The sequence below is a fragment of the Schistocerca gregaria genome, chromosome 9 (assembly GCF_023897955.1).
Source record: "Schistocerca gregaria isolate iqSchGreg1 chromosome 9, iqSchGreg1.2, whole genome shotgun sequence".
NCBI classification, from domain to species: Eukaryota; Metazoa; Arthropoda; class Insecta; order Orthoptera; family Acrididae; genus Schistocerca; species Schistocerca gregaria.
Window position 1 is genome coordinate 183,926,988 of NC_064928.1, and position 19,268 is coordinate 183,946,255.

The 19,268-nt window shown below is 46.7% G+C and overlaps 1 protein-coding gene across 1 annotated transcript in view; it reads right to left on the reverse strand.

Moving 5' to 3' along the window:
* Nucleotides 1–664: 664 nt before the first annotated feature.
* Nucleotides 665–19,268, reverse strand: part of LOC126291767 (uncharacterized) — a 40,333-nt gene continuing 21,729 nt past the window's right edge. The window contains exon 5 of the mRNA XM_049985451.1: nucleotides 665–1,051. Within this exon, the coding sequence (XP_049841408.1) occupies nucleotides 771–1,051 (281 nt within the window). The 3' untranslated portion in view covers nucleotides 665–770. The remainder of the gene's footprint in view (nucleotides 1,052–19,268) is intronic.

The following is a 19,268-nucleotide window of genomic DNA, read 5'->3' on the forward strand; positions in this document are numbered from 1 at the left end:
ATATATCTCATTTCATGAGCGCCCTGTTTAAAAATATTATCTCCTGGTGGTTTTGTTCATTTATGTTATACACTAGCAAAGAAATAACGTTTCTATGGTACTGAGGCGATTACAGTAAGTGCATGAAAAGCTCTCCTGAGTATAAATAACTTGTAACTGATTGAGTTCTGCATGTTTATTCTAGCCTTGGCACCCTCCCATTAGCGATGGGACACAGAAATTGCTTCGCCATTGCACACTAAGGGTCTAAGCCGACGTTTCTATGGTACTGAGACAATTACGGTAAGCGCATGCAACCTCTCCTGAGTATAAATAACTCCTTTACGTGGATGTGTGAATTTATTATTTTAGGCCAGGTTTCATAATTTCCTTCCATACTACCATGTATTTTGCCCGTTTTTTTTGCCTCCAGAAAACATGGCGGAGAGTTGTTCAGTTTGATTTACTCTGGTCCGGGTGTGGCGTCTCTATAGTATTCGATCTCTCTGGGTACTACAGGCTAGCCGCTTGGAGCGCTAGCTTCGCTTCATTTGTCAAAAGGTTGCACTTTTTGCCCTACATAGATTCACGACTGTGGTATAACAAAATCGAGCGGCAGTGGCGTGACTGTGTGTGTATGTATATGTGTGTGTGTGGGGGGGGGGGGTTGGGATTAAGGGGGGGGGAGGAGATGGACTCCTGTGGTCAGCCTCTAGGCACAAGGTGTCTCGCAGCCGCCTCCCTGCGTCCACGCGACTGCGGAGCAGGCAGAGAAGCCTGGTGGTGGAAGCCTACAGCTCCAGGTGGCGGTGGTGGCGCGCACGGCCCCCGGCGTAGCCTTCTGCGAACGCGAGCAGCGCGCCGAACATGGCGTCCGCGGTGCCGCCTCCAGTGGCCGCCCCCGGCTCTGACCGCCCCCCGTCGCGCCGCCTCCGCCGCACTCGACCGCCGCCCAGAACAATAGGCTGCAGTACCAGCGCGGGGGGAGCAGCTCCGCCCCCGATGCTGCCCCCGACGCCGCCGATGCTGCCGCCGACGCCTCCGACGCCAGCATCCGCCCCTCCAGTTCCTCCTTCGGAAACGGAAAAGCAACTTTCACAATCAGCATCACTACTTCTCCGTATACACGGAGGTGACAAAGCCATGGGAGAGCGATATGCACGTAGGAGGGGTGTCCAGAAAGTAAGTTCCGATCAGTCGCGAAATGGAAAAACTATGAAAATCCGATAAAGCTTTGCACAGATGTGTTGGGTAGTGTCTCTAGTATGACACTGCACAGCGTCGCTCTTCTCATTTCAGAGCTCACAGTGAGCGCGTAAAGGTCTCTCGCCAAGCTGTTTCGCAGAGGAAGACTGCACTGTATTTCCTTCTCTAGATTGTCGCACAGTTGACAAAATGATAGATATCGAAATGGATGACAGAGGGATAGAAAAACAATTCAAATCACCCAAAAGAGGAAAGGTCGCTGGACATGATGGGATACCAGTTCGATTTTACGCGAAGGAACTTGCCCCCCTTCTTGCACAGGTGTACCATAGAAGAGCGTAGCGTTCCAAAGGATTGGAAAAGGGCACAGGTCATCCCCGTTTTCAACGAGGTACGTCGAACAGATGTGCAGAACTATAGACCTATATCTCTAACGTCGATCAGTTGTAGAATTTTGGAACACGTGTTATGTTCGAGTATAATGACTTTCCTGGAGATTAAAAATTTACTCTGCAGGAATCAGCATGGGTTTCGAAAAAGACGATCGTGTGAAACCCAGCTCGCGCTATTCGTCCACGAGACTCAGACGGCCATAGACACGGGTTCACAGGTAGATGCCGTGTTTCTTGACTTTCGCAAGGCGTTTGATAGAGTCCCTCACAGTCGTTTAATGAACAAAGTAAGAACAAATGGACTATCAGACCAATTGTGTTATAGGATTGAAGAGTTCCTAGATAACAGAACGCAGCATGACATTCTCAATGGAAAGAAGTCTTCCGAAGTAAGAGCGATTTCAGGTGATCCGCAGAAGAGTGTCGTAGGACTGTTGCTATTCACAATATACATAAATGACCTTGTGGATAACATCGGAAGTTCACTGAGGATTTTTGCGGATGACGCTTTAGTATATCGAGAGGTTGTAACAATGGAAAATTGTACTGAAATGCAGGAGGATCTGCAGCGAATTGACGCATGGTGCAGGGAATGGCAATTGAATCTCAATGTAGACAAGTGTAATGTGCTGCGAATACATAGAAAGAAAGATCCCTTATCATTTAGCTACAATATAGCAGGTCAGCAACTGGAAGCAGTTAATTCCATAAATTATCTAAGAGTACACATTAGGAGTGATTTAAAATGGAATGATCATATAAAATTAATCGTCGGTAAAGCAGATACCAGACTGAGATTCATTGGAAGAATCCTAAGGAAATGCAATCTGAAAACAAAGGAAGTAAGTTACAGTACACTTGTTCGCCCACTGCTTGAAACTGCTCACCGGTGTGGGATCCGTACCAGATAGGGTTGATAGAAGAGATAGAGAAGACCCAGCGGAGAGCAGCGCGCTTCGTTAGAGGATCATTTAGTAATCGCGAAAGCGTTACGGAGGTGATAGATAAACACCAGTGGAACACTCTGAATGAGAGACGCTCAGTAGCAAGGTACGGGCTTTTGTTGTTGAAGTTTCGAGAAGATGCCTTCACGGAGAAGTCAAACAGTACATTGCTCCCTACTACGTGTATCTCGCGAAGAGACCATGAGGATAACATCAGAGAGATTAGAGCATACACAGAGGCATACCGACAATCTTTCTTTAGACGAACAATACCAGACTGGAATAGAAGGGAGAACCGATAGAGGTACTGAAGGTACCCTCCGCCACACACCGTGAGGTGGCTTGCAGAGTATGGATATACACTCCTGGAAATTGAAATAAGAACACCGTGAATTCATTGTCCCAGGAAGGGGAAACTTTATTGACACATTCCTGGGGTCAGATACATCACATGCTCACACTGACAGAACCACAGGCACATAGACACAGGCAACAGAGCATGCACAATGTCGGCACTAGTACAGTGTATATCCACCTTTCGCAGCAATGCAGGCTGCTATTCTCCCATGGAGACGATCGTAGAGATGCTGGATGTAGTCCTGTGGAACGGCTTGCCATGTCATTTCCACCTGGCGCCTCAGTTGGACCAGCGTTCGTGCTGGACGTGCAGACCGCGTGAGACGACTCTTCATCCAGTCCCAAACATGCTCAATGGGGGACAGATCCGGAGATCTTGCTGGCAAGGGTAGTTGACTTACACCTTGTAGAGCACGTTGGGTGGCACGGGATACATGCGGACGTGCATTGTCCTGTTGGAACAGCAAGTTCCCTTGCCGGTCTAGGAATGGTAGAACGATGGGTTCGATGACGGTTTGGATGTACCGTGCACTATTCAGTGTCCCCTCGACGATCACCAGTGGTGTACGGCCAGTGTAGGAGATCGCTCCCCACACCATGATGCCGGGTGTTGGCCCTGTGTGCTTCGGTCGTATGCAGTCCTGATTGTGGCGTTCACCTGCACGGCGCCAAACACGCATACGACCATCATTGGCACCAAGGCAGAAGCGACTCTCATCGCTGAAGACGACACGTCTCCATTCGTCCCTCCATTCACGCCTGTCGCGACACCACTGGAGGCGGGCTGCACGATGTTGGGGCGTGAGCGGAAGACGGCCTAACGGTGTGCGGGACCGTAGCCCAGCTTCATGGAGACGGTTGCGAATGGTCCTCGCCGATACCCCAGGAGCAACAGTGTCCCTAATTTGCTGGGAAGTGGCGATGCGGTCCCCTACGGCACTGTGTAGGATCCTACGGTCTTGGCGTGCATCCGTGCGTCGCTGCGGTCCGGTCCCAGGTCGACGGGCACGTGCACTTCCGCCGACCACTGGCGACAACATCGATGTACTGTGGAGACCTCACGCCCCACGTGTTGAGCAATTCGGCGGTACGTCCACCCGGCCTCCCGCATGCCCACTATACACCCTCGCTCAAAGTCCGTCAACTGCACATACGGTTCACGTCCACGCAGTCGCGGCATGCTACCAGTGTTAAAGACTGCGATGGAGCTCCGTATGCCACGGCAAACTGGCTGACAGTGACGGCGGCGGTGCACAAATGCTGCGCAGCTAGCGCCATTCGACGGCCAACACCGCGGTTCCTGGTGTGTCCGCTGTGCCGTGCGTGTGATCATTGCTTGTACAGTCCTCTCGCAGTGTCCGGAGCAAGTATGGTGGGTCTGACACACCGGTGTCAATGTGTTCTTTTTTCCATTTCCAGGAGTGTAGATATAGAAGTATGAGGGCCTGGTGAAAAATTTCGCCTGAAGCTATGCAGCCAACATTACATAACTGTCGTGCTGTTTCTTCTTCAAGAAAATTCTCAGCCGCATTCTGCATGGGCAATGAAGATGCCCCTGCACGGTTTTCAATTGGAAATATTTCATTACCCACAATGCAACCCGTTAATTGTCTCCCTCTGAGTTTCATCTCTGCTCGCTCGAACCGCTGGCTATGGGGGCAACATTTTGGCACAGAGTACGAGCTGTAGGCCGGCGTAGAGAAATGGCAGAAAGCACTGGCAGCTGCCTTCTATTATGAGGGTGTTGGAAAGTTGGTACAACGCTACGGCAAGTGTCTAAATCAGAACGGCGACTATGTAGAGAAACAGCTGGAGTGTGTGGCTGACTGTTACAAATAAAACATATCTGATTTTCACTGTAGTTTCAATTTCGCGATCATTCGGAACTTACTTCCTGGACAGCCCTCGTATATAGCCGGCGGTACACAAGGTATGACACGGCAGTGCACTAACAGAGATGTCATTTGTACTCAGGTGATTCATGTGAAAGTGTTTCTGACGATATAATGGCCACTCGGTGGGAATTAACAGAAAGCGGAATGGTAGTTGGGGCTAGGCGCATAGGCCATTGCATTTCGAAAATCGTTAGGGAATTCAATTTTCCGAGATCCACAGTGTCAAGAATGCCCGGAGAGTACCAAATTTCAGACATTACTTCTCTGCACGGGCAAGGCAGTGGCCGACGGCCTTCACTTAACAACCAAGTAGATAGATATCGAAATAGACGACAGAGGGATAGAGATACAATTAAAATCGCTCAAAAGAGGAAAGGCCGCTGGTCCTGATGGGATACCACTTCGATTTTACACAGAGTACGCGAAGGAACTTGCCCCCCTTCTTGCAGCGGTGTACCGTAGGTCTCTAGAAGAGCGAAGCGTTCCAGAGGATTGGAAAAGGGCACAGGTCATCCCCGTTTTCAAGAAGGGACGTCGAACAGATGTGCAGAACTATAGACCTATATCTCTAACGTCGATTAGTTGTAGAATTTTGGAACACGTATTATGTTCGAGTATAATGTCTTTTCTGGAGACTAGAAATCTACTCTGTAGGAATCAGCATGGGTTTCGAAAAAGACGGTCGTGTGAAACCCAGCTCGCGCTATTCGTCCACGAGACTCAGAAGGCCTTAGACATGGGTTCACAGGTAGATGCCGTGTTTCTTGACTTCCGCAAGGCGTTTGACACAGTTCCCTACAGTCATTTAATGAACAAAGTAAGAGCATGTGGACTATCAGATCAATTGTGTGATTGGATTGAGGAGTTCCTAGATAACAGAACGCAGCATGTCATTCTCAATGGAGAGAAGTCTTCCTCAGTAGGAGTGATTTCAGGTGTGCCGCAGGGGAGTGTCATGGGACTGTTGCTATTCACAATATACATAAATGACCTGGTGGATGACATCGGAAGTTCACTGAGGCTTTTTGCAGATGATGCTGTGGTGTATCGAGAGGTTGCAACAATGGAAAATTGTACTGAAATGCAGGAGGATCTGCAGCGAATTGACGCATGGTGCACGGAATGGCAATTGAATCTCAATTTAGACAAGTGTAATGTGATGCGAATACAAAGAAAGATAGATGCCTTATCATTTAGCTACAAAATAGCAGGTCAGCAACTGGAAGCAGTTAATTCCATAAATTATCTGGGAATACGCATTAGGAATGATTTAAAATGGAATGATCATATAAAGTTGATCGTCGGTAAAGCAGATGCCAGACTGAGATTCATTGGAAGAATCCTAAGGAAATGCAATCCGACAACAAAGGAAGTAGTTTACAGTATGCTTGTTCGCCCACTGCTTGAATACTGCTCACCAGTGTGGGATCCGCACCAGATAGGGTTGATAGAAGAGATAGAGAAGATCCAACGGAGAGCAGCGCGCTTCGTTACAGGATCATTTAGTAATCGCGAAAGCGTTACGGAGATGATAGATAAACTCCAGTGGAAGACTCTGCAGGAGAGACGCTCAGTAGCTCGGTACGGGCTTTTGTTAAAGTTCCGAGAACATACCTTCACCGAAGAGTCAAGCAGTATATTGCTCCCTCCTACGTATATCTCGCGAAGAGACTATGAGGATAAAATCAGACAGATTAGAGCCCACACAGAAAAAGACGATCGTGTGAAACCCATCTTGCGCTATTCGTCCACGAGACTCAGACGGCCATAGACATGGGTTCCCAGGTAGATGCCGTGTTTCTTGACTTTCGCAAGGCCTTTGATAGAGTTCCTCACAGTCGTTTAATGAACAAAGTAAGAACATATGGACTATCAGACCAATTGTGTTATAGGATTGAAGAGTTCCTAGATAACAGAACGCACCATGTCATTCTCAATGGAAAGAAGTCTTCCAAAGTAAGAGCGATTTCAGGTGAGCCGCAGGAGAGTGTCGTAGGACTGTTGCTATTCACAATATACATAAATGACCTTGTGGATATATCGGAAGTTCACTGAGGATTTTTGCGGATGATGCTTTAGTATATCGAGAGGATGTAACAATGGAAAACTGTTCTGAAATGCAGGAGGATCTGCAACGAATTGACGCAAGGTGCGGGGAACGGCAATTTAATCTCAATGTAGACAAGTGTAATGTGCTGCGAATACATAGAAAGGAAGATCCTTTATAATTTAGCTACAATGTAGTAGGTCAGCAACTGGAAGCAGTTAATTCCATAAATTATCTGGGAGTAGGCATTAGGAGTGATTTAAAATGGAATGATCATATAAAATTAAGCGTCGGTAAAGCAGATACCAGACTGAGATTCATTGGAAGAATCCTAAGGAAATGTAGATTACAGTACACTTGTTCGCCCACTGCTTGAAACTGCTCACCGGTGTGGGATCCGTACCAGATAGGGTTGATAGAAGAGATAGAGAAGAGCCAGTGGAGAGCAGCGCCCTTCGTTAGAGGATCATTTAGTAATCGCGAAAGCGTTACGGAGATGATAGATAAACACCAGTGGAAGACTCTGAATGAGAGACGCTCAGTAGCTCGGTACGGGCTTTTGTTGTTGAAGTTTCGAGAACATGCCTTCACGGAGAAGTCAAGCAGTACATTGCTCCCTACTACGTGTATCTCGCGAAGAGACCATGAGGATAACATCAGAGAGATTAGAGCATACACAGAGGCATACCGACAATCTTTTTTTCGACGAACAATACGAGACTGGAATAGAAGGGAGAACCGATAGAGGTACTGAAGGTACCCTCCGCCACACATCGTGAGGTGGCTTGCAGAGTATGGATATAGATATAGAAGTATGAGGGCCTGGTGAAAAATTTCGCCTGAAGCTATGCAGCCAACATTACATAACTGTCGTGCTGTTTCTTCTTCAAGAAAATTCTCAGCCGCATTCTGCATGGGCAATGAAGATGCCCCTGCACGGTTTTCAATTGGAAATATTTCATTACCCACAATGCAGCCCGTTAATTGTCTCCCTCTGAGTTTCATCTCTGCTCGCTCGAACCGCTGGCTATGGGGGCAACATTTTGGCACAGAGTACGAGCTGTAGGCCGGCGTAGAGAAATGGCAGAAAGCACTGGCAGCTGCCTTCTATTATGAGGGTGTTGGAAAGTTGGTACAACGCTACGGCAAGTGTCTAAATCAGAACGGCGACTACGTAGAGAAACAGCTGGAGTGTGTGGCTGACTGTTACAAATAAAACATTTCTGATTTTCACTGTAGTTTCAATTTCGCGATCATTCGGAACTTACTTCCTGGACAGCCCTCGTATATAGCCGGCGGTACACAAGGTATGACACGGCAGTGCACTAACAGAGATGTCATTTGTACTCAGGTGATTCATGTGAAAGTGTTTCTGACGATATAATCGCCACTCGGCGGGAATTAACAGAAAGCGGAGTGGTAGTTGGGGCTAGGCGCATAGGCCATTGCATTTCGAAAATCGTTAGGGAATTCAATTTTCCGAGATCCACAGTGTCAAGAATGCCCGGAGAGTACCAAATTTCAGACATTACTTCTCTGCACGGGCAAGGCAGTGGCCGACGGCCTTCACTTAACAACCAAGTAGATAGATATCGAAATAGACGACAGATGGATAGAGATACAATTAAAATCGCTCAAAAGAGGAAAGGCCGCTGGTCCTGATGGGATACCACTTCGATTTTACACAGAGTACGCGAAGGAACTTGCCCCCCTTCTTGCAGCGGTGTACCGTAGGTCTCTAGAAGAGCGAAGCGTTCCAGAGGATTGGAAAAGGGCACAGGTCATCCCCGTTTTCAAGAAGGGACGTCGAACAGATGTGCAGAACTATAGACCTATATCTTTAACGTCGATTAGTTGTAGAATTTTGGAACACGTATTATGTTCGAGTATAATGTCTTTTCTGGAGACTAGAAATCTACTCTGTAGGAATCAGCATGGGTTTCGAAAAAGACGGTCGTGTGAAACCCAGCTCGCGCTATTCGTCCACGAGACTCAGAGGGCCTTAGACATGGGTTCACAGGTAGATGCCGTGTTTCTTGACTTCCGCAAGGCGTTTGACACAGTTCCCTACAGTCATTTAATGAACAAAGTAAGAGCATACGGACTATCAGATCAATTGTGTGATTGGATTGAGGAGTTCCTAGATAACAGAACGCAGCATGTCATTCTCAATGGAGAGAAGTCTTCCTCAGTAGGAGTGATTTCAGGTGTGCCGCAGGGGAGTGTCATGGGACTGTTGCTATTCACAATATACATAAATGACCTGGTGGATGACATCGGAAGTTCACTGAGGCTTTTTGCAGATGATGCTGTGGTGTATCGAGAGGTTGCAACAATGGAAAATTGTACTGAAATGCAGGAGGATCTGCAGCGAATTGACGCATGGTGCACGGAATGGCAATTGAATCTCAATGTAGACAAGTGTAATGTGATGCGAATACAAAGAAAGATAGATGCCTTATCATTTAGCTACAAAATAGCAGGTCAGCAACTGGAAGCAGTTAATTCCATAAATTATCTGGGAGTACGCATTAGGAATGATTTAAAATGGAATGATCATATAAAGTTGATCGTCGGTAAAGCAGATGCCAGACTGACATTCATTGGAAGAATCCTAAGGAAATGCAATCCGACAACAAAGGAAGTAGGTTACAGTACGCTTGTTCGCCCACTGCTTGAATACTGCTCAGCAGTGTGGGATCCGCACTAGATAGGGTTGATAGAAGAGATAGAGAAGATCCAACGGAGAGCAGCGCGCTTCGTTACAGGATCATTTAGTAATCGCGAAAGCGTTACGGAGATGATAGATAAACTCCAGTGGAAGACTCTGCAGGAGAGACGCTCAGTAGCTCGGTACGGGCGTTTGTTAAAGTTCCGAGAACATACCTTCACCGAAGAGTCAAGCAGTATATTGCTCCCTCCTACGTATATCTCGCGAAGAGACCATGCGGATAAAATCAGAGAGATTAGAGCCCACACAGAATCATAGCGACAATCCTTCTTTCCACGTACAATACGAGACGAGAATAGAAGGGAGAACCGAAAGAGGTACTCAGGGTACCCTCCGCCACACACCGTCAGGTGGCTTGCGGAGTATGGATGTAGATGTAGATGAGTGCGGCGGGCGTTTGCGCAGAGTTGTCAGTGCTAACAGACAAGCAACACTGAATGAAATAGCCACAGAAATCAAATTGAAACGTACTACAACTTATCCGTTAGTTTGACAGTGCAGTTAAAACTGGCGTTAGTGGGCTATGGCAGCAGACGACCGACGCGAGTGCCTTTACTAACAGCACATCACCTGCAGCGCCTATCCTGGACTCGTGACCACATGGTTGGATCCTAGACGACTGGAAGACCGTGGCCTGGTCAAACGAGTCCCGATTTCAGTTGGTGAGAGCTGATAGTAGGGTTCAAGTATGGCGCAGTCCCAACGAAGCCATGGACCCAAGTTGTTGACATGGCACCGTGCAAGCTGGTTGTGTTTAATAACGGTGTGCGCTGTGTTTACATGGAGTGGACTGGGCCCTCGGTTATGTTCAGCTACCTCGAGACCATTTGCAACCACTCATATACTTCATGTTCCTAAGCAATTGGGGAATTTTTCTGCTTGACAGTGCGCCACGTTATTTGGCCACAGTTGTTTGTAATTGCTTTAAAGAACATTCTAGACAATAGAGCGATATATTTTGGCCACACATATCGCCCGACATGAAACCTAGAACATAATCGAAAGGTCGTTCCGTACACAAAGTGCTGCACCATCAACACTTTCGCAATTATGGTCGCCTATGCAGCTCGCTTGGTAAATATTTTTGCGGGGAAATTCGAATAAGTCTATGGCACGCCGAGTTGCTGCATTACGCCGGGCAAGACGGAAGTCTGATACAATACGAGCACGTATGCAATGACTTGCCACCTGAGTGTACGTCTACATCCACACTTCTCAACTGGTGCTCGATACGTATGATACCGTTGCTCGTTCCTTCCTTCCCTGTTTCATCTGTGAATGGTTTCCGGGAACAACAAGTTCCCTGTGTGAGTTCAATCTCTCTCATTTTACCTTGATGCTCTTTTAGTGAAATGTACACATAAAATGTGAACACAAAGAAGACATGGCCAGATGTCATTGTAACTTTCTACACATAGACACGATCGGCAGGCATTTGAATGATTAGAAGTTACAAGTCCCTGTTACTTGTAAAACAACCGCCACCACAGTGCATTAGGATTATTCGTATTTAGCGTTGTTAGGGATACCTCACGTAAGGTGTACGGGAGGTGTGAACAGCATCAGACGCTGAAGGGTCACTTTTAAGGACACAGAGATGCCGTGCATTCGTATGAGACAGCGTTATCAGAACCCCATAGAGTACGAATGAGGCCGTACTGTCGGTGTCCGTTTGGCCAGCTGGTCGAATATTCCAGTATCGAAATTTGTGGAGTATCCGAATGGTATAGTCGGAGTGGACGGGATTTAGAGGGCAGGTATATTCGTGTCGAGGTTTCGGCTGACCACGTCTGACGACCACAATGGCACAGAGCAACAGGCACATTTTATCCCTGCCATCCGAGAACAAGCAATGGACTCCATGATAAGTGAAGCGTGGGTTGCTGATGAATGGCGTCCCATTGTCCACAGGGATGAATCTCCTTTGTACACTACCATGGATTACCGTTTTCGGCGAGTATGGAGGTAACGCGAGGAGAAGTGCCATTCTTTCAATGATGTGCAGAGGCATGGCAGTAATATTGCTGGCATAGCAGTATGGGGAGCCATCGCGTGTTGTTTTAGCTCCTGGCAGGCAGAGACTGAGTGAACTTTGACTCCACAACGGTACATTATGGGTATCATCTGCAATCATTTGTTACCTCTCGTACAACAGTACTGTGGTGCCGTTTTTCGACAGGACAAGGCTCCTCCACGCCTGGTACATGTCCGTCTGAAGTGTACCAGGGGGTACACAAAAGAAACCTAATTTTTAATTTTATTTATTCACATTTTAAGCATAAACCATCAATCCACTTCAAGATACTCTCCACTTGCACAAATACACTTGGACAACTTTTTATTCCATTTTTCAAAACAGTGTCCAAGTTCATTTTATGTAATGCCTGACAGCGCCTTCGTCTTTCGTCTTCACTTCAGTAAAATCAGCAAAACGCTTTCTTTTCATGCACTATGTGATCAAAAGTATCCGGACACCTGGCTGATAATGACTTACAAGTACGTGGCACTCTCCCTCGGTAAAGCTGGAATTCAGTTTGGTGTTGACCCACCCTTAGCCTTGGCGACAGCTTCCACTCTCGCAGGCATACGTTCAATCTGGTGCTGGAAGGTTTCTTGGGGAATGGCAGCCCATTCTTCATGGAGTGCTGCACTGAGGAGAGGTATTGATGTCGGTCGGTGATGCCTGGTACGAAATCGGCTTTTCAAAACATCCCACAAATGTTCTATAGGATTCAGGTCAGGAATCTGTGCACGCCTGTCCATTATAGGGATGTCACTGCCATGTAACCACTCCGCCACAGGCCGTGCATTATTATCAAGTGTTCGATCGTGTTGAAAGATGCAATCGCCATCCCCGAATTGCTCTTCAACAATGGGAAGCAAGAAGGTGCTTAAAACATCAATGTAGGTCTGAGCTGTGATAGTGCCACGCAAAACAAGAGGCGGTGCAAGCTCCCTACACGAAAAATACGACCACACCATAGCACCACCTCCTCCGAATTTAATTGTTTGCACTACAATCGCTGGCAGATGACGTTCACCGGGCATTCGCCATACCCATGCCCTGTCATCGGATCGTCACATTGTGTACAGTGCTTCGTCACTCAACACAACGTTTTTCCACTGTTCAATCGTCCAATGTTTACGCTCCTAACACGAAGCTAGGCGTCGTTTGGCATGTAGCGGTGTGATGTGTGGCTTATGAGCAGCCAGTAGATCATGAAATGCAAGTTTTCTCACCTCCCACATAACTGTCATAGTACTTGCAGTGGATCCTGATGAACTTGGAATTACTGTGTGATGGTATGGATAGATGTCTGCCTATTACACATTACGACCCTCTTCAACTGTCGACGGTCACTGTCACTCAACACACGAGGTCGGTCTGTACCTTTTTGTACTGTAAGTGTTCCTTCACGTTTCCATTTTACTACCGCATCGCAAAGAGTGGACCTAGGGATGTTTAGGAGTGTGTAAATCTCGCGTACAGACGTATGATGCAAGTGACACTCAATCACCTGACCACTTTCGAAGTCCGTGAGTTCCGCGGAACGACCCATTCTGCTCTCTCACGATGTCTGATGACTACTGAGGTCGCTGACATGGCAGTAGGTGGCAGCACAATACACCTAACATGAAAAACGTATGTTTTTGTGGTGTCTCGATACTTTTGATCACATCGTGTATCTCTTTTCAGTCTAGGAAACAAAATAAGGTTTCATGGGGCGAGATTGTGTATGAGGGGATGGGACAGGTTAAGAACGGGGTCATACAATTATTGCTGAGGAATTTTCATATAGACAGCAATGTGTGAGCAGGCACATTGTCATGGTGGAAAGACCAGTCACCCGACTGCCGTAAATCAGCCTGCTTCCGCCGCACACTGTTGCACAATCTTTTCGAAACTTTCAAGTAGAAATCCCGGTTAACTGTCTGACCCTGAGGACCAACTCTGACTGGATGATTCCTCTCACATCGAAAAAGCAAATCAGAATTGATCTCACCTGAAGAGAGTTCTTGGGACGATGCGAAATTAAAGTCTTCCTCTAGCTTCACTGTTGCTGTGATTCTATTAGAAAAAGAAAATGAAAAAAGTTACATAAATTCGGGATTCCTGTTTCAAAGCACAGCATGCTTTCACACGACATTGTTTTTGTTCAGCAGTCAGCAGTCGTGGCACGAATTTGGCAGCTACCCTTTCCATTCCAAAATCTTCTGCTACTGAACGTCAGGTCATTCCCGAAAGCTCCACAGTTTCTTCAATGGTCCGTCGTCGATCTTAATTTTTCAACATTTTCATGTGCTGGAGCCGTGGAAGTACGACCAGAAAGAGGTTTATCATCAACTGACATTTCGCCATCTTAGAAGCGGAAAAACTACTCAAACGCTTGAATTTTTCCATAACATCGTCCTTGTAAGCCCGTTTTAAAATTTCAAGTGTCTCTTTTCCAAATTTTCTGAACAAAAATCAGAATTTCACCGCCACACGCTGTTCACGCAAATCAGTCACTGCAGGAACGACAATCACACAAAACAGTTGTCAGCGACGGAACTCCGCTTACTGACTGTAATATTCGCTCTATGCGCTGCTAGCGGTGAAACGCGGTACTGCAAAAGCACTGTCCACCAAATAATAAATAAAGTTTTGTTTGGGTAATATGCAGTATGCATCATACTGAGGTACCACTCCCGTGTCCAGCAGTATTCCCATCTCTGTCCCCAGGTAGATGCCATTTTCCTTGACTTCCGGATGGCGTTCGATACAGTTCCGCACTGTCGCCTGATAAACAAAGTAAGAGCCTACGGAATATCAGACCAGCTGTGTGACTGGATTGAAGAGTTTTTAGCAAACAGAACACAGCCTGTTGTTCTCAATGAAGACACGTCTACAGACGTTAAAGTAACCTATGGCGTGCCACAGGGGAGTGTTATGGGACCATCGCTTTTCACAATATTTATAAATGAGCTAGTATATAGTGTCGGAAGTTTCATGCGGATTTTCGCCCATGGTGCTGTAGTATACAGAGAAGTTGCAGCATTACAAAATTGCAGCGAAATGCAGGAAGATCTGCAGCGGATAGGCACTTGGTGCAGGGTGTGGCAACTGACCCTTAACATAGACAAATGTAATGTATTGCGAATACATAGAAAGAAGGATCCTTTATTGTATGATTATATGATAGCGGAACAAACACTGATAGCAGTTACTTCTGTAAAATATCTGGGAGTATGCGTGCGGAACGATTTGAAGTGGAATGATCATATAAAATTAATTGTTGGTAAGGCGGGTGCCAGTTTGAGGTTCATTGGGAGAGTCCTTAGAAAATGTAGTCCATCAATAAAGAGGTAGCTTACAAAACACTCGTTCGACCTTACTTGAGTATTGCTCATCAGTGTGGGATCCGTACCAGATCGGGTTGACGGAGGAGATAGAGAAGATCCAAAGAAGAGCGGCGCGTTTCGTCACAGGGTTATTTGGTAACTGTGATAGCGTTACGGAGATGTTTAACAAACTCAAGTGGCAGACTGTGCAAGAGAAGCGCTCTGCATCGCGGTGTAGCTTGTTGTCCAGGTTTCGAGAGGGTGCGTTTCTGGATGAGATATCGAATATATTGCTTCCCCCTACTTATAACTCCCGAGGAGATCACGAATGTAAAATTAGAGAGATTCGAGCGCGCACGGAGGCTTTCCGGCAGTCGTTCTTCCCGTGAACCATAAGCGACTGGAACAGGAAAGGGAGGTAATGACAGTGGCACGTAAAGTGCCCTCCGCCACACACCGTTGGGTGGTTTGCGGAGTATAAATGTAGATGTAGATGTAGACAAACGTGTCTGGGACCGTATAAAACGTCAACTAGCGAGGACCATTTTGTGTAAGAAGAGGATACGGCTATTTTGTGACATCCTTCCCAGCACAACGAGTCCATGCATCCAGGGCAGAGAGGGTGCAAAGTCATGCTAAGAGGGCCCATAGTGGCAAGTTTTTTGTAAATTTGACTTTATTTTGTAATGAATGAGATAACACTACATATCCACTCAATGCATGAAGTTTCGCTTCGTTTCCTCCTCGCCTTGAGGGTACTTCTGTCTATTTGGTCAGGCAGTGTACCTGGAAGGTAGCAATGTGTTTGTTGACTCGTCTAGGAATTAATGGGTTCGATTTCAACAGTTACCCACCCCGCGACACTCAATGAGTCTCTTGTACAGTGTGCCATTAGAGTTCCTTTTCATCGTATCTCCTCTATTCCTCGTGTTATACCACCTGGTAACGGTCCCAGAATGAACAACAGTGCTCGTGTACAATCAGGTCACAAAAGTCATAGGATAGAAGTGTTTACGTATACAGATGGAGGTAGTATCACGTTCACAAGGTATAAAGGGGCGGCGTATTGGAGGAGCTGTCATTAGCACTCAGGTCATTCATGTGAAGATGTTTGCAACGTGACCATGGGCGCACGACAAGAAATAACGGATTCTGAATGCGAAATGGTAACTGGAGCAAGACACATGGGACATTCCCTTTCGAAGATCTTTAGGTAATTCAATACTCCGCATGTCAAGAGTGTGCCGAGAATACCAAATTTGACTCATTGCCCATTACCACAGATTACGCAGTGGTCGATGGTCATCGCTTAACGACCGAGAGCATCGGTCTTTCGCTAGGGCTGTCAGTGCTAAGAGACAAGAAGTACTGCTTGGGGTAACAGCAGAAATGAATGTGGGACGTGCGAAGAATGGATGCGTTAGGACAGTGTGGCGAAATGTGGCGTCAATGGGCTGTGGCAGCGGACCTCCGACGGGACTGCCTTTGCTAACAGCACAGCATCGCCTGCAGCGCCTTTCATGAGCTCGTGACCGTATCGGTTGGACCATAGACCACCGGAAAAATCAGCCCTGGTCAGATGAGCCATGATTTCAGTTGATTAGAGCTGATGGTAGGCTTAGAATGTGGCACAGTCCCCGCCGAAGCCATGGACCCAAGTTGTCAACGAGGCAGTGTGGAGGTGGCTCCGTAATAGTGTGCGTTGTGTTTACTTGGAATGAACTGGACCTTCTGGTCCAGCTGAACCGATCATTGACTGGAAGTGCTTATTTTTGGCGACTTGGAGACAACTACAGCGTAATTTTTATCGATGATAAAGTCCCATGTCACCAGGTCACAGGTGTTCGAGATAGGTTTGAAGAACATTCTGGACAGTTCGAGCAAGTAATTTGGTCATCCACATCGCATAACAGGAATCCCATAGCAAATTAATAGGACATAATCAGGAGGTCAGTTTATGCACAAAATCTTGCACTGGCAACACTATTGCAATTATAGGCGTCTATAGAGACAGCATGGCTCTGTGTTTCTGAAGAGGACTTCCAACAACTTGTTGAGTCCATGCCATGTCGAGTTGCTGAATCCTCTAGAACACCTGTGGGACGTTTTGGAACGCCGATTTCGTGCCAGGCCTCACCAACCGACATCGATACCTCTCCTCAGTGCAGAATTCCGTGAATAATGCGTTGCAATTCCCCAAGAAACCTTCCAGCACCAGATTGAACGTATGCCTGCGAGAGTGGAAGCTGTCATCAAATCTAAGGGTGGGCCAACACCACAGGGAATTCCAGGATTACCGGTGGAGGGCGCCGCGTACTTTTAAATCATTTTCAGCCGGGTGTCCGGATGCTTTTGATCACATAGTGTACCTTTCTCATTTGGCCCCGTGGCAGAGAGAAGGTAGATGATTTTATACAACATCTGAATTCTCGCCATCCGAATGTAACATTCACAGTGGAGATGGAAAATGATGGACAACTTCCATTCCTGGATGTATTAGTCAAGAGGAAGGCTGATGGCACATTTGGGCACAGTGTGTGCCGCAAACCAACACACACTGCAAACCAACAGCTGCCACCATCCGGCACAGAAGAACGGAGTGCTCAAAACTCTAGTCCAGAGAGGTGACAGATGTGTCAGAAATTGCCATTTAAAGGAGCGATGTCTGTGCTACGTGTGTTGTAATAGCTAATGTGAGTCAGCTCTGACCGCTCAGGTATGATTTAGTACAAAATATCAGATTACAGCAGCAACAGACAAAACAAGCTACGGGTGGTACAGCACATTCCATTAGGCGGACTGCTTATGTGGTGAGAAGAAAAGAACTTCAACAGAGGAGGAGGAGCTTGTGTGGAAGTCGGTCGTCAGGAGACTGAATGAGTCCAAAAGGCACCTGCGACCAGAGGACTGCAGACGTCTCTGTCAGCTGACTGACGCATTCTCTGCAAACTACGTGTAGAACTGTACCAACTGCAGTTGTTACACTTGTTGAGTGCTTGGGGCAATGATCTTCGTTTTGACTCCCGTAATGACTTGCAGCGGCTACTGGTGGAAGATCGTTTTTCACAGAACTTAGTCTCCGGCGATGAAGTCACGTTTCAAGTGTCAGGAAAGGTGAAGCCCAGAACATGCACACAAGACAACCGTGGTTCACCTGAAATTAACGTTTTCTGTACCACGTCCTCTGCAATAGCTTCTGGGAGAAAAATGTGACTGAATGTGCGTACTTAAACCAACTGCAGCAATGGCTTATGCCAAAATTACTGCAACAGTTTGCACCAAGACAGTGCTCCACGACACTTTCTTCCCACATCTATGATCATCTCATATGTACCGGACTGCCTCGGCGCTGGATTTGGTATGCTTCCCACCGTGAGTTTCCTCTCCTTTAGTGGTTCATATGGGGACTAGACACAGTGTCATGTTACCAAGTAAGGTGGCATAGTGTAAGCACCCTGGAGTCAGATTCGAGAATGTGATGGTTTTGCTCTTGATGAAGGTATGGTGTACCTGTTAACAGGTGACGGCCCGTATCGCAAATATTAGCATCGAGTGGGATGTAGTAACACACTGTGAATGTAGAAAGGAAGACTCCACTGAGCACGTCGTTTTCAGACGTCACGTTTATCAAGAAGTGAGACACTTAGACTGTCATGTGCAAACAATTGTACATGACCAAAACCTGTGAACTACAGTCTGTATGATAGCACATCGAATATGTAAAAGGCAACTACAGGATCAAGAGGGCGCTCTGAATATCAGAATAATGTCAATATGTCACAAGAAGCGTTTCCTCAATCAATAATGATAAGCACCCATGAATTAAATTAAGAGAAACGTCATATAAAAGAAAAAAGATTGCTTTGGCTACCCACAGGGGTATGCACAGACTTGAGGGATCCCAAAGCGCGCGCGCACGCGCACACGCACACACACACACACACACACAAACACACACACACACACACACGGGGTCCGCAGCTCCTGGTCTCCCACGGTCGCATTCTCGATTTCCTAGCACGAGGTGCCGGGTTCGATTCCCGGCAGGGTCAGGGATTTTCACCTGCCTCGAGATGACTGAGTGTTTGTGTTGTCCTCATCATTCATTACAGTGGCGAGACTGGACTGAGTAGAGGTTGTGGATTTCTATGGACAATGTTAATTGCGCAGTTGAGTGCCCCACAAACCAAACATCAACAATACAGTGTGGGTGATAAATAGTGTAATAGTGTAGCAACAACAAGTTTAGAAGTAGCTATAGCTGTAATTAGTCAGGAAACGTCAAGTTCTTCAGGCGCTGCCAGTAACACATGTCGTAATGTAACGTGGAACTTATTCTCATGGAGCTTAAGTTCATTCCTTTTATTTTATGATTTTTTTATTTATTCTTATTTT